The sequence below is a fragment of the Coregonus lavaretus genome (assembly GCF_964263955.1).
Source record: "Coregonus lavaretus genome assembly, chromosome: 1".
Lineage (NCBI taxonomy): Eukaryota > Metazoa > Chordata > Actinopteri > Salmoniformes > Salmonidae > Coregonus > Coregonus lavaretus.
The window spans coordinates 80,744,434-80,761,415 of record NC_139988.1 but is presented as its reverse complement, the minus strand read 5'-3'; the positions used below and the strand labels follow the sequence as shown (position 1 = coordinate 80,761,415).

Here is a 16,982-nt window from a genome sequence, read left to right as displayed (position 1 = left end):
TTCGTTACATGGCAAGGATTTATAGCTAAGTACATAGGTAGTCGTCATAAGTTCTAAAAATGGCGTGTTGGCCGTGCGATAATGGCTAAAGGACAATTTAATAGAGTTCGGCATTTATTCGTTATCTGTACGCGGACAGAGACTGAAATGGCGTTATCACTCTTTTTTTAATAACGTGGTAGTCTACCGTTGCACATTTTTTCCCCCCATTCTTTCTCACTCTGTATGCAATTCACACACTCAGACACACACACACACACACACACAATCTACCACACACACATACATTTTTCGCACATGAACACTCTACGGAATAGTTTCGATTTCAGTCACAGCAGAAGGCTTGGCCACAAGAGATTGTGCTGGTTTGAGCCAGCATGGACCAGATTTTACAGGCTACAAAGGAAGCAGATTACCACTTGTATCGAATTCCGTATTGAATGAAAAAAATATTTGTTTGAAAAATCTGCTGATTATCATAACAGAAAAATTGCAGCAGTGCAATTCTGAATACTGGCTGGCTTTAAAAAAACGGAGGAAAGGCGCTCATGGAGGCGTAATTATAACATTTACAATATTCTGTGTTTACCACTTTATTTCTCTGGAGCAAAGCTAGCATTATGGGTTACATTTTAAAAGAATGGATGTCAAAGAAAATAAAGCTATGTGGAGAAAAAAATGAGAACACCAAGCACAAAAACCCCTCATATAGTTTCAGCAAATCCTCCACGGCGACTTACAATCGGCCAAGCAGCACAAATAAGATGGAACAACTTTTGTTTGGTTCTCATTGAATTGGACGGCAGGACTGCGGAGTGTGATCGGCGGCTCTGGCTGGCCTGTTCAAAACCTAAATAGCCACATCTGTAGTGTAGTTTTAAACTTTGGCCCCCTCAATAATGCATTCAACGCAGGGGGTTGTGACCTTTGAAATAAAGGACCGTTTCCAGTCTGCAGAGGGAAGAAAACCCTATTTCTTTGCTACGTTTTTGTATTTATTTGTTAGCCTGTCTGTTGCTGCCGAGTTCCCCAAGGCCAGTGGCTCCCTAAAATGCAACTCTCAGCACACAAACATAAAGCAGTTTTACTTTTTAGATATTTTCTTCAACTCCTTTTATTTCATTCTCTCACACGAGAGATACTATATCGCTTGATAGTGGGGCAGTTATACATTTATTCTCAGACCTTTTTGGAAATGTTCTTCAGATTTGCCCTTCCATGGTATTTTACTTTTTTAAACTCAGAATTACAATACTTTATGATTATATATTCATTACATATTTGTAATTGGATTTTTTTTTGTAATTAAATCGGGGAAAGCTTACTAAAAGTACATACGTTTTTAAACATCAATCAGACATGTTAAAAATGTTACCACCCTAATTCAAAGTATTATATTTTTAAGTATAGTTGTCTTCAAATAACCATATTATAGAATATATATTTTTTATTGAACTGTGACAATAATATTGATGGTGCCACTCCAGACAGATATGGCTGTTTATTTTCTCTCACTCTCTCAAATGCTAATAGTCATCCGTCAAGAGTATAACGTAAAATTAAAGTTACACTGACATAATTGTGCTTAAATTTCTAATCAAGTTAACCGACTGGGTGGCTGCTTCCTTCTTAACTCTTCGGTGTGAGTCCCTTTCAGAGGAGCCTGTTATTCCTGACGACTGTGGCCACGACAACTAATACTTTTAATAGTTTAGTTTCCACCAAGGCTTTTTCTTTCTTCTCGACAGTCAAGTTCATAATTTATGATCCAAGTCCTCCTGCCTCTTTTCTGATATCATAGTAAATTATTATTTAAAACTAGCCAAATTCAAAATGACCACCACATACAAAGTGAGATGAGAGGAGAGTAATGTGTCCCTGAGCCTCCCTTCAGATCTGCTAACCTTTAATCTCGCCCAAGAAATGGAGATAAAAATCACCTGCAACAGCTAACAAATTAAGAAACTTGTCCTTCCCCTCCTCTACTAAATTATGTTGCGTTCACATGATAAGCCCCCTCTCCATGTCGCTCCCCTACATAAAGAGCAGGTTGTGGAAGCATCCTTTTAATTGTCATTAAGCTCGAATTGAGTTGTTGCCGTCCTCCGATGTCTCTCTCTATTAAATATATAAAGGAACAACAGTAGGGAATATCTTCTATTTACCCCACTTTGAATTTGACATTCTCTATCATCAAAAATGAATAACTAATGCTAAGATTCATTTTTCATGACCCCCGGTAACAGTTGTCCTGATAATAAGCTCTACCGTTATGTATTTATGTACACTATATGTATAACACAGGAGCCCTCACATGGGTATCCATACATAATCCAAACAGCAGGAATCTGTATTGAGGTACATGAAATATTGACAATATGTCACCATTGATGGAATGGTTCTACATTTCACAATATAGAATAAAAAAGGCATATCTGTGTATCTTTTTTGCTATTTCCCTGGGATCCTGCAGAGGTACATATAAAATATATATACTCTACCGGTCAAAGGTTTTAGAACACCTACTCATTCAAGGGTTTTTCTTTATTTTTTTATATTTTCTACATTGTAGAATAATAGTGAAGACATCACAACTATGAAATAACACATATAGAATCATGTAGTAATCAAAAAATTGTTAAACAAATCAAAATACATTTGAGATTCTTCAAATAGCCACCCTTTGCCTTGATGACAGCTTTGCACACTCTTGGCATTCTCTCAACCAGCTTCACCTGGAATGCCTTTCTTGAAGGAGTTCCCACATATGCTGAGCACTTGTTGGCTGCTTTTCCTTCACTCTGCGGTCCGGCTCATCCCAAACCATCTCAATTGGGTTGAGGTCGGGGGATTGATGCAGCACTCCATCACTCTCCTTCTTGGTAAAATAGCCCTTAAACAGCCTGGAGGTGTGTTGGGTCATTGTCCTGTTGAAGAACAAATGATAGTCCACTAAGCGCAAACCAGATGGGATGGCGTATCGCTGCAGAATGCTGTGGTAGCCATGCTGGTTAAGTGTGCCTTGAATTCTAAATAAATCACAGACAGTGTCACCAGCAAAGCACCCCCACACCATAACACCTCCTCCTCCATGCTTTACAGTGGGAAATACACATACGGAGATCATCCGTTCACCCACACCGCGTCTCACAAAGACACAGTGGTTGGAACCAAAAATCTCCAATTTGGACTCCAGACCAAAGGACACATTTCCATGGGTCTTATGTCCATTGCTCATGTTTCTTGGCCTGAACAAGTCTCTTCTGCTTATTGGTGTCCTTTAGTAGTTGTTTCTTTGCAGCAATTCGACTATGAAGGCCTGATTCACACAGTCTCCTCTGAACAGTTGATGTTGAGATGTGTCTGATACTTGAACTATGTGAAGCATTCATTTGGGCAAACATTTCTGAGGCTGGTAACTCTAATGAACTTATCCTCTGCAGCAGAGGTAAGTCTGGGTCTTCCATTAATTTTACATTTTTATCATTTAGCAGACACTCTTATCCAGAGCGACTTACAGTTAGTGAGTGCATACATTAATTTTGTTTCCATACTGGCCCCCCGTGGGAATCGAACCCACAACCCTGGCGTTGCAAGCGCCATGCTCTGCCAACTGAGCTACATGGGCTACACCTGTGGCGTTCCTCATGAGAGCCAGTTTCATCATAGCGCTTGATGGTTTTTGCGACTGCACTTGAAGAAACTTTCAAAGTTCTTGAAATGTTCCTTATTGACTGACCTTCATGTCTTAAAGTAATGATGGACTGTCATTTCTCTTTGCTTATTTGAGCTGTTATTGCCATAATATGGACTTGGTCTTTTACCAAATAGGGCTATCTTCTGTATATCCCCCCACCCACCTTGTCACAATACAACTGATTGGCTCAAACGAATTAAGAAGGAAATAAATTCCACAAATTAACTTTTAAGAAGGCACACCTGTTAATTGAAATGCATTCCAGATGACTACCTCATGAAGCTGGTTGAGAGAATGCCAAGTGTGTGCAAAGCTGTCATCAGGGCAAAGGATGGCTATTTGAAGAATCTCAAATTTAAAATATATTTTGGTTTGTTTAACACTTCTTTGGTTACTACATGATTCCATATGTGTTATTTCATAATTTTGATGACTTCACTTTTATTCTACGCTGTAGAAAATAGTAAAAATAAAGAAAAACCCTTGAATGAGTAGGTGTTCTAAAACTTTTGACCGGTAGTGTATATTCCTTCATTTAAGCTTCTATGCACACTGTACCCAAACTGTATTTTCCTACTGTACAGTGAGATCTAGTATTTTTTCCCCTTTTTGCCATATCAAGTGTTGTGATGTGACTTCCTTGATGATGCTAGTTTAGACACTGCGAGTCGAGCAATCCATTCCCTCTAGTTGTCTAATGTGACAGCGAGAGAACTTGATCTTTGTTTGTTCAAAAAAGTATGCGTGAGTCTCATGTTTAGCTTCGTTTAATGTGCTTGTCTGTGATTTTTAAATGCTAAACATGCAAACCGATAAATCGTCAAGGTTAATTCTTTACCCAGCCGCATGATCTGCTTCCTGCCATGTCTTTCCTTTTCATCTTTCCTTCCCTCTATTTCTCTCTCTCTTTGCTTTCACGTGGCAGTTGATAAAGTTACGTGAAGAGGTAAGTTCCTCTATTGCTATCCTTTTTAGATTCCATTCCTTTCTGAATATCTTTATGCCCTCATCTCTGCAGCCTAAAGGCCAAGGTTATTTCTGAGGTTCTTATGCGCCTCTATGGGGATAAATTCAATGAAAGACATTTTCTGTACAAATCTGAAAAGGTATTATTTCTGATAGCACACTCTTTTCAAAACACATATGGGGTAAAAAGCAGGGATAAAGGACAGTGTTGGAGGGGTAAACCCCAGAAGGCCCGCCCACTATTTTACCAGATAACTATCAACATCTTGATGCTCAGCAATCGTGGCTGCTCAATATCATGCTGAATTAGTGGATTGTGTATTTTGCCCTTGTTACTTCCATCTATAGCACTTACTGTAAGCCTTGTGTAGTCAGGATGTAGTAGTAATGCTATTGTTGTTGTAGTTTTGTATTTGTTCTTGTAAAAAAGATGGTGGAGTGATCCGTTTTCAGTATAATTATGATATTAGGTGCATACAGTTGAAGTCGGAGGTTTACATACACTTAAGTTGGAGTCATTAAAACTAGTTTTTCAACCACTCCATAAATTTCTTGTTAACAAACTATAGTTTTGGCAAGTCGGTTAGGACATCTACTTTGTGCATGACACAAGTAATGTTTCCAGCAATTGTTTACAGACAGATTATTTCACTTATAATTCACTGTATTACAATTCCAGTGGGTCAGAAGTTTACATACACTAAGTTGACTGTGCCTTTAAACAGCTTGGAAAATTCAAAAAAATGATGTCATGGCTTTAGAAGCTTTTGATAGGCTAATTGACATAATTTGAGTCAATTGGAGGTGTACCTGTGGATGTATTTCAAGGCCTACATTCAAACTCAGTGCCTCTTTGCTTGACATCATGGGAAAATCAAAAGAAATCAGCCAAGACCTCAGAAAAAAAATTAAAGACCTCCACAATACTGGTTCTTCCTTGGGAGCAATTTCCAAACAGCTGAAGGTACCACGTACATCTGTACAAACAATAGTATGCAAGTATAAACACCATGGGACCACGCAGCCGTTATACCGCCCAGGAAGGAGACGCATTTTGTCTCCTAGAGATGAACGTACTTTGGTGCGAAAAGTGCAAATCAATCCCAGAACAACAGCAAAGGATCTTGTGAAGATGCTGTAGGAAACAGGTACAAAAGTATCTATATCCACAGTAAAACAAGTCCTATATCGACATAACCTGAAAGGCCACTCAGCAAGGAAGAAGCCACTGCTCCACATCCGCCATAAAAAGACAGACTATGGTTTGCAACTGCACATGGGGACAAAGATCGTACTTTTTGGAGAAATGTCCTCTGGTCTGATGAAACAAAAATAGAACTGTTTGGCCATAATGACCATCGTTATTTTTGGAGGAAAAAGGGGGATGCTTGCAAGCCGAAGAACACCATCCCAACCGTGAAACACGGGGGTGGCAGCATCATGCTGTTTGGGTGCTTTGCTGCAGGAGGGACTGGTGCACTTCACAAAATAGATGGCATCATGAGGAAGGAAAATTATGTGGATATATTGAAGCAACATCTCAAGACATCAGTCAGGAAGTTAAAGCTTGGTCGCAAATGGGTCTTCCAAATGGACATGACCCCAAGCATACTTCCAAAGTTGTGGCAAAATGGCTTAAGGACAACAACGTCAAGATATTGGAGTGGCCATCACAAAGCCCTGACCTCAATCCTATAGAACATTTGTGGGCAGAACTGAAAAAGCGTGTGCGAGCAAGGAGGCCTACAAACCTGACTCGGTTACACCAGCTCTGTCAGGAGGAATGGGCCAAAATTCACCCAACTTATTGTGGGAAGCTTGTGGAAGGCTACCCGAAACGTTTGACCCAAGTTAAACAATTTAAAGGCAATGCTACCAAATACTAATTGTGTGTATGTAAACTTCTGACCCACTGTGAATGTGATGAAATAAATAAAAGCTGAAATAAATTATTCTCTCTACTATTATTCTGACATTTCACATTCTTAAAATAAAGTGGTGATCCTAACTGACCTAAGACAGGGAATTTTTACTTTAAGTAAATGTCAGGAATTGTGAAAAACTGAGTTGAAATGTATTTGGCTAAGGTGTATGTAAACTTCCGACTTCAACTGTACCTTCTATATAGAATATTTCAATGTAATCGATGAATACATTCTGGATTGGTGCTTTTTTTCTGGCTTATTTTATCACTTCATCAAAGGAAAGAGACATTCATATACTGTAACAATACTTCATCTAATGACACTTTGAAATGTCTTTGAAGGCTGAAAATAATCTTGGCTCAGTTTTCTTTTCTCCAGCTTTTGTGTTACTATTGGTTTGTACAGTACATATCTTTGTTGCGTTTGTTATATGGCTTTGTGTAAAATGTTGCCTGAGGAAGCTTTATGTAATGTCGTCATAGGGGATCTCCTATCTGCTGTTCTCGCGCAACAATCTAGCACCATCTTCCCACCACCATATTGATGCGACCCCCACCATTACATCGCCACCATTCTATACCTTTTCCCATAGGATACTGTTGAATAAGCAAGGTGCTTGGTTTTTATATTATGAGACTGACAATAGAGGGGCTTGGATGGTCTCTTCTGGTTTGAACACATGTAAACACAGGCTGGGAGTGAGCATGGTTGGTGGCCATGGGCTGCCAGAAAGCTGGTGAAATACCACTTGCTGACATGAAATGTAATGTAACCTCATTTGGAGTTCAGTTTTAGCCTGAATTCAAACAGACAGCAAACGGTGGTGGTTTCTTCTGATCTTCGTTTATTAACGATATAGGTCTATATGAACCTGCTGGAGTAAAATTCTCATCACTCATTCCGTTAACTGACCAGGTTCCACTCTTCAATCGTCATTCAGAATTAATAACAGTACACAATTGTCAACAGGAATATCTATTGATATATCCATTGTAACTTTGGAGGCACTAAGTTACTTAGAGGTAGTTAGACAAAGAAAAATATAAATTTAAAGATGAGTCGGCCATGCTTAAGCACATCTTTTGGAGCATGTCTTTAGGCAACATGCAACTTACTGTTCATCTCTGTGTGTGGATGTGTGCTTGTGTTTGTAATGTCGTCTGTGAATGTGTATAATGTTTTTGTTGTGTTTCCTGGAGCTGAGTAATGCTATTCCTATCAAAGCCACCCTCCATTCACTTCCATTCATAATTTAGAACCCTTTTCTCTCCAGACTTCTTATTTTTCTCTTTCCTCCACCTTGACACGGTGCATTTCCCCCTTGCCTCAGGTCAGGAGAAACCTTTCGTTACCTCACCTGTCTTCCCCTGTGGAACACACCGCTATTTAATTGTGTTTGATTCCCGCCCTCTTCACCATATCAACCCTTCTATCTGCTCCTTTTTCCTCCCATTCTTCCTGCATTTGAATCAAAGGCTGGCGCAGCTTATTCACACTTAAGCCCCCTTTTAAAAACGATACTTTTTCCTCAGCTGGAAAACATGTTTAAATATTTAGCACCCATATTCTCAGCTGTTTGACACTTGTAATTCCTCATTTTACAAGTCCCAAACAAACCGCGGAGAAGATCACACAGTCCGTCTGAATCACAGCTGTCATCATTATTCACTTTGACTCTCTCTTCCCCCCCCCCTTATTGAAGTAATAAGGAATCATGGGAACTTTGGAAAATGGTGATAGTAACCGTCGTTGTTTGATATTGAAAAAAGTAGTAGAAAAAGTGAAGGAAGAGATGATTTTGAGCTGCAGATGTTCTGCGGCTGCCTAATTTGTATAATTTCTAAGAAGGTCTTTGTTGCAAGTGTAGGCATCAGATAAAAAGCCATACATGCATACGCGGAAATTGGGAAGGGGCGCGCACCAATGTGCTCGCAGACGCATAATATTTATCATGTGCTGTTTTTAAATTGTTTTATGTTTAGTTGCATGCGAAGAAGATACATTATTTAGATAACAGGCCATTATCATTTTCTCTAGGAGGTATATGGCAGGTATTTTTTTATAGGTCAATGTGTATGTGTGTGTGTGTGTGTGTGTGTGTGTGTGTGTGTGTGTGTGTGTGTTTATGTGTTTATTCTTATGATATTTTGGTGACTCGGCTCCTCTGTCATAGCCACAGGGGTCAAGGCTTGAAAAATGCCACTTAGCAGATGCTTTTATCCAAAGCGACATATAGTCATGTGTGCATGCTCCATGCTCTACACAGTCAGACAGTTGTAGCTCCCCAGGAGAGGCCAGCAACTTGGTACTTCCTCTTATTGAAATGGGTAGCAGGGAAGATGCTCAAGCTGACTGGGTGGCTCAGGGAAATGCACCATCACATTTCTAAAGGGTGAAATTCTGCCCTGATTCCATCTTCTTGTCCCATTGCATAAGTAGAGAGATGGTTATACAGGTAAAGTAGTGTTGTTTTGGGCTGTTGTCGAATGTAGGTATTGGATTATGGATAAGGTACATGTTTAGAACTCGGACCTACAAAATATGTTGGTTTCGTGTACGAGGACCACGCTAGTGTGTTAAGATGACATCTTTGCATTTTTAGGAATAGCTGAAGCATCCTGAGGTGTTTTTATTCTCTTAATTCTCGGGTGTTTTTGGTGTCGTCTCCATTATTTCCTGTCGGTCGGTTTATACATCTGCCTGAAGTCGTTATAAGGCCGCCGGTGACGCGGTGTCATTACAGGATCTGTGCCGGCTGGCCTGCACTCTCACCCCTTCCTTCAGGTTCCGTCAGCGTCAAACCTGGCTGGGTACATTATTCTAATGACCCCCCCCCCACAACCAGCACATCACCGAATACCTCCCACCCCTCCCCCCGAAAATAGTATAGAACGAGAGAGAGAGAGAGGGAGGATGGAGAGGAGAGAAAGGAGGGAGAGAAGCTTTGAAGTGGCTTTTCACTGCAGCTAGTCTGCTGGCCGTCTCCCCGAGACGTGTCACCTTTGCCGAGAGGGAATAGGAAAATCACGTTTCGAATGGTAATGATAACATACTAATCACTTGAGCTCTTTGAAGAACGGGGGAGCGAGCTACTCTGTCAGTATCCCCGGCTGCCTTGTGCTCCGAGGCACACAGCCATGGTCTAGGTGTATTAGCTTAAGCGTTGCATGTCAATACGTCCCCTCCATCTCCGCTGATCCATAGGGGCTCATTAAGCCGAGCTGGCTTCCTTCTCTCTCCCCACACACCACCATCCCACCACCACCATCACACTGCACAACACCACCGTCACACTGCACACCCAGCCACCCACCACCCTTCAACTCTCTCCCTCCGTCCCTCCTTGTCACCACCTCACTCTCTCCCACCATCACCCCCCCCGACCCTCCGTCCCCTCCCTCCCTTTAACTATTGAAAAGTATTTCTGTCATTTTTTAAATGACATCTGTCCACCAGCGAGGAGAAGATGGGTAGGAAAGAAAAAGGTTCAGAGGCAGTTTTTCTTATCTTTTCCCCTCCCTTTGATTTGTCAAACTTTGAAAAGTGGGATGTCATCTTATTTTTTCTATTTTATGTCCTTTGAGACATTAGCTGGTCTGTATTTTGATAGCTTAACTACAACTAGAGATTCCAGTGCTCCCCTCCCTCCCTTTCAAAACGGGTGTAAACCCCTTTCGCAGAGAGAGTTACCATTCATCTAAGTGGTGGATCTATGGTACATCTACGGTAGTCTTGTTGGGCTTGCATAACATACCTGGTGTTGAAAGGGTTTAAAACGTCACATGTAGGTTCAGTAAAGGCTTGACTACTGAAAGACTGGAGAATCCCAAGGCAAATTACCTTTATGTACGCCTAGATGTATGCTTGAGTTCAAGTTATTATGCAAGATGTTACAACCCTTGACTCTGTAACTTTTCCTCATAACTTGATCTGCATGAGATTGTAAGGACCGTTTATAATCTAATAATACAATGACATTGAATGTGGTATTGTGGCAATATCACATTAAAGGGATAGTGCACCCAAATTTCCAAATCACATATTGGTGTCCTTAAGCTGTAAACAGTCTATGGACAAGGTATGACAGCAAGCCATGCTTTGGTTTAGTTTCCCTGGCACTGTTTTCAAATGCTAATGTTTTAGCATTTGTGGCACAAATCATGGGACCGACATTAGAATTTTTCACGCATCATTCCCACAGATTTTTTAATTGTCTCAAATTGATTGTGAAGCTCAACAGTCACTTACAGATTATTTTAACATGATGCGAGAAAAATGCTAATATCGGTCCTTTGACTTGAATGGGATTTGTGCCACAAATGCTAAAAGGTTAGCATTTGGAAACAGTGCCAGGGAAACTAAACCAAAGCATGGATTGCCATCTCACTCTCACCTGCTTACAGGCTAAGGAAACCAATATGTAATTTGGGTGAACTATCCCTTTAATTTCTGGGTCACACGATGCAACAAGATCTGACCTCGTCTTGGCTTAGAAAGAATTGCCAGCAATGAATGGAAGAACAACCATTTAGATTTCTTTAAGAAAAAGAACGGGTTGCTATGGATGTTGGCATTCACAGATATTCTTGATGCCAAATGTATTAGCCTATAACAACTCCCACTAGTATCTAGCTAGATACACAGAACAGACAATGATCTAATTACTCACTTGTTTAAAAAAAAAATGAAACACAAAGTACCTTAGAACTAGTGTACATTAGATCATTTCAATGGGCAGCCTTGTCATTTATTGATACCTATGAATAAGTCAACATGCAATGCACTCTGTGTGCAAGGCTTGATATGCAGTCGTGAGATGTATTCTGTCACTGTAACTCATGGCTGTAAGGATTTATGTTAGTCTATACTAGGATCATCTAGTATAGTGAGTGGCCAATACTAACTGGTCAGCACAGGTAAAGGTCTGCTGTACATATGCTGATTGCACATGTATAACTATTCTGTATGCCGTGTAATATTCCCTAGATTCCATTATTCTCAATGTATATCAGTGTCCATTTTGTTTATGGTGTAAATATGTCACTGGTCATTGTTTATATGATTGCATGGTACATGCTGGTGTGTTAATTTTTTTGGTGTGTGTTTTGCTATTTGTTTTAGTGTTTTTATGTTCATTCACTAATTATATTATAGGCTAATGTTACGTTTCACTACTCACTTTTTACGTAATACACTTCCAAATGATTTGGCATAATATGGTCCTATGGTGTCCTCTGAGGCATTATACTGTCTCACCAGCCATGTGCCACACCAGTAGAACATTCTAGAAAGCAATACATGTCTTATGTTCCATAACCAAATACATTAGGAGAGTAAATGCGTTTGATTTCCACTTTAATTAAGGTTTTCTCCTTAATTCCAAAGCCATCGCCTTGACAGTTTTTATTTTATATATATATATTTTTTTACTTGAAAGCTGCAAATGATAATTTATTACATCTCAATTAGTTCTTCCTCCCTCCCTTAACTTTGCCCTCCACGCTAAATGTCAAGTAATGAGTTGCAGAAGACTATGAATGAGACGAGGAGGGGAAATCTCAATTAAAAAAGAGAAGAACCATCTGGTGCTTCTCATTTTAATATTGAATAAGAATAGATACTTTATTATCCATTTTGAAAACATTTCAACAGTAACAACTATGCCATATACCCAAGCTCAACATGCATGTTGCCAATATTTCACCAGCTACACGTGGTTGTTAATGATGTTTATTGGTGCTGGCCAGTGCTATTGCTGTTGTGGTCGTAATGTTGGTCAGTGTTTGGTGACAGTGTTGAGATGTTTCTCTGAAACGCTTCCCAGCCCTCTCAATCATTATTTTTCTGTTTTCTGTCTGTTTTTTCTCCCATTTGTTTTAGAGAGCACATCTGTTGGACAACACAGAGAAGCTGGAAAGGTCATCTCGGAGGCTGGAAGCTGGCTACCAGATAGCAGTGGAAACCGGTATGCGTTCTATTTGGATGGGAAGGGAGTGTTATGAAATTAGAGGTGGGGGTTGGGGTGTGTGATTGAGCGACAGCAAATTGTCTCGCTCTTATGCGAGGTGGAGAGAAAGTAAACATATAAAACTGCCGACTTGACGACTGGTGACATTTTCAGGAGCACATCAAAGGCGAGCGAGGGAGAAAGAGGTGTACGGGCGACAGAGCGGGCTACGCTGCTCCTTGTTCGGCTCCCGGAAAAGCACACGCGCTTCTTCTCCCATGCCTCTGTGTGTCTGTGAGTGAGAGGTGCTTTTTTTTTATAGCTCCAAAAAGACTGGTCTACTGAAATAAATAACATCAGCGTTTCCTCCACTACGTCTTACTTCGGAGAACCAAACAAAGCACAATAAACATCACTAAATAAATCGCCCATCATGTTTTATCCTCACTATCAAGGTTTGTTTTTATCTTTTATATATAGGAAAATGAGACTCATTTGGATTTGAAATAGATTAAAACCAGATATATTTTTTCTGACAGTCACCACATTATTCAGTCACAGTGTATTCTTTAGAGAGATATCAAAGCTCATTCTTGAAGTATTAACTGGCTTTCTGTGGCTTCCGCTGTAGTTTAGAAAAGTTTGTTAATTTACACTATAATGGAGGGGTGGCGCGTGTGTGCGACATCGACAGCTTTTAATAATTCAAGTCGAAAAAGGGGTGCGCAGACCACTGCCTTTTGATGTTCAGTAAGTAGAACTCACAAATTCATAAATACAATCTGCATTCTCTGCTTAAAAATGTTGTTTCATATGATTCTCTGATGATCTCCGAGACTTATATTATTCCTGTTTTCACCGTGTCGAACTCTGCGGCAGCCGGTATTTTGATTCCATTCAGTCATATCTTTCAGTCGAATGACTCGTTTTGATGTTTCGTCGCGCCCGTTGGTTGGTGTTAAAAAATGTGCTGTGGTCTAACCGCGTTCTCTACCTCCTGGGCCCAGTACTTTCCACAGTAAAGGCTAGCCGTGCACCCTCTGACCCCTCGTTGCCAGTGGCCGTCTCATCTGCTCTGTGTGTGCAGCTAACTGAGAACATTGTCTGTTTATCAATGCCCCTGGTCCCACACACACTGCTTACTGCTCAGGTCCACACCAGCAGTGTGTTTGGGGTTTGGTGGGGTATGAGCCTTTTCCCCCTTGTGTTTAATCTGCGACCCCCCCCCCCCCCCCCCCCGCCCTCCTGTCGGCCCCGGCCATTCGCTCAGATGCACAACCTCAAACAACAAACGGTCAGGGAGGACCAACGCTCAGAGAACTCAACTAGGTAGCAACAGAACAGGCACGTTGGGAACACTGTCAGACCACTAACAACAAACAAGCTTAGAACTCCCATATGTTGAGGACCCAGACACACAAGGAATATATGCACTGAGAGCCCAAACATTGACTAGCGTCATCCATCCAAGTGGTTTGTAAATTGAAGTGGCCGACTGACCCATTTTTGTCCAGTTTTCCTGCATCCTGCATCCAGTAGCGTTGTGAACCAATCCTGCTTCCACACCCTGTACTGCATATTTACATCAATGGACAATCACACCACCACAACACATGATCAAATACTGTGGAGAAAATCCGATTCTGGATAATTTTGGTTTGTCTTTTTGTGTTTTTCATTGTAGTTTTCATTTCGTGCAAGCACTCAATTCTCCTGTTTGGCTTAGTAAATGCCTCATTCAGTGATCTCGCTTTCAAACTAAAAGAGAATAATAATAATCATTATAATCATTATAATTATAATTATTATTATGTCGACAAGCGTGTATACCTGGCTTTTATTAATCATTTTGAAGCATAAACATTTCTACATTTTAAGATGGCGGCAGGTAGCCTAGCAGTCAAGAGCGTTGAGCCAGAAACCGAAAGGTCGCTGGTTAGAATCCTGAGCCGACTAAGTGAAAAATCTGTCTGTGCCCTTGAGCAAGGCACTTTACCCGAGTTGCTCCTGTAAGTCGCTCTGGATAAGAGCATCTGCTAAATGACTCAAATCTAAATGTAAATTGTTATAAGATGCGCATTGAAATGTTGAATGTAGGGGTGTATTGTCTACAAAGGGTTAAAGAAGAATAATTAGTGCAGTGTGTTTTTTCCAATTAACAACTTACTCTGGTTGTAAATATACTTTGTTACCAGAAACCTTAACTCTACTCAAGCGGCTAATAAGTACGCTAATAAGTACGCGTATTGAAAAACAGTTAGTGTAGCTATTTCACAATCATTCAAAGTTACCTTCCAAATCCACACAATATATAATTATGCCCCATAGGTACTATAATTGACCAATCCTGAGCAAAGGAAGAGAAAAAGATGGAGCTCCAACTGCCGCTTGCCCCCTTTACTTTGGCATCGATAACATTCCACTTAATGACCACACATTTTTTTTTTTTTTTTAAAGAACAGGTCCTCTCAGTTTTTTGAGATGGTGAATCTTCACAGAATAGAATTTTAGCTCAGTTTTTTCTCTTTCTCTCTCTCCAGTGTATTTAGCAAAGCGCAGGCTTGCCAAGAGCACTGAAGGCCCTTTGAGGGATATTGAGAAGGCTCTGTGGACATGCCGGGCTATTTACCACACGCACCCTTAAGAACCAGCCTCTGTTTGTCTCATAAATAAAGTATAGAACTTGAAGAGAGAAGGGGGCAGACTTAAGAGGCGCGTATGAACATGCAGACACGAGGGCTAGCCTGTTAAAGTACAGGAGGTAGGCATGTAGTTTGCATCAGGGGTGTCTGCAAGCCCTCAATGGGAGGAGGCCAGACTGACTCCAAATCAAAGAGGTGTCAGATTCTGATTTGACTTTGTGAAGCTGTGAGAGGGGTCTGATTGGGCATGTTTAGAGAGAGATGGCATGGCAGATTAAACATTTTAAGATGTACTGACGAGCTCTCTCCCCTTGATTAGAGTCAGTTGGCGAGGTAGAGGGTAGAGTTGGTTTAGTTTACTGAGGGGCGATTAAGACAATATACTGGCTTCGTTTGAAGGACATACACATATACAGTACATATCTATACACTACACGTGCATACTCAATTGATAATTTACCTAATTTGGCAAAATCTGGTAAAGAATAATTTGAGAAATACCTTTACACTGTTTAAACATTAGATGCTCCTGGGAGTGTATTATTTATACCCTGCACCTGTGTACATTTGTTGGATGGAACACTTTTGTTTTGAAGTAATGTAATTTTACATGTAAGCCCTTTTTTTCTACTTACCCAGAGTGAACTCTCTTCTAGTCGTTGTGCTAACGCTAGTTAGCAATCCCTCCAGAAACGACCTTCAACTTCATTCAAACTGCAAGCAGAGACATAAAATCAGTACATCTGACTCTGCTTATGTAGAAGAAGAAAAATGTATTGCCAAAATCTCGAACTATCCCTTTAACCCAATCCACTGTAACGCCAGCGAGTTTTGGACTTCTAAGCCTTTTTAAACAGTGTGTTTGAGGTACAGACTTCTGGGTTGTACTATTTGATTCGTCTATTTCTTCTACATCCGTAGATACCAACTGTTTGTCTGTGTTATTACCAGAGGCTGAGCTAGAGCGGTGTTTGTGAGACAAGGGCGGATCTTGAAGGGGCCCGGGGCTGGGTCTTTTTACAGAAATGTCTGTAGAGTCCAAATGGTTTGAGCTACAAACTATTAAAAGCTATTTATGAAAAGCTGAGACTCTCACGAACACACATTTTGCTTTTTGACGCTCACAAACAACACAAGAGTCATTAGAAGGTAAGGGGTTCTTCTACATAGAAGATTAATGGAAATCCCAGGACATGGTGTCTATTATACTGTAATAAGCTCACATAGTTCCTGTCACAAACTCCACACAGTTGTCACTGACTAGTTGGATATTCATTTCCCACTGAGCAAACACTTTCTGTACTTACAGCATTCATATCAATTCATTTTTATCAGGTTTTTGCTTTGGCAGACCTTATTTTTTATTGACATTTGTAAATACAACTGATAGGGTTAAGGAGCCCCTTTTGGACTTAACGGAGAATAAACGGAGGGCTCTAATCTTGGCTCCACCACAATGTCAACCCCCTTTTCCCCTTTAAAGCTCAGCAGTCTAAATAAAGCAAAGCAACTGAACCACCCTTTTCCCCTTTAAAGCTCAGCAGTCTAAATCAAGCAAGGCAACTGAAACAAACAACAACGTGCTCAAAAAAGAGAAAAGAGATCTCTGCATTTTCAAGGGGCCAGCGATGAGGCCAAGATCGCTCCTCAGCTTACGGCCCCGGTGATCGGGCCCCCGATCGATGTGGGAAAATGAAAACAGACCATTAGGGATTGATTTCAGCCCCGTTTAGATAAGCAGAGCGGGTCGGGGCCCGGCCCCTGGGGGCCCCTCGGCAGCCCAAAGTTCACGCTGTGCCAGGTAG

General features: G+C 40.7%; 1 protein-coding gene across 3 annotated transcripts in view; it reads left to right on the top strand.

The window, feature by feature from the left end:
• The window catches only part of LOC311135246 (vesicle transport through interaction with t-SNAREs homolog 1A-like), a 187,844-nt gene that overhangs the window by 37,478 nt on the left and 133,384 nt on the right, over positions 1 to 16,982 (top strand). For all 3 annotated transcript variants that reach the window (XM_084169186.1, XM_084169185.1, XM_084169187.1), the window contains one exon: positions 12,469 to 12,553. In XM_084169186.1, the coding sequence (XP_084025312.1) occupies positions 12,469 to 12,553 (85 nt within the window). The remainder of the gene's footprint in view (positions 1 to 12,468; positions 12,554 to 16,982) is intronic.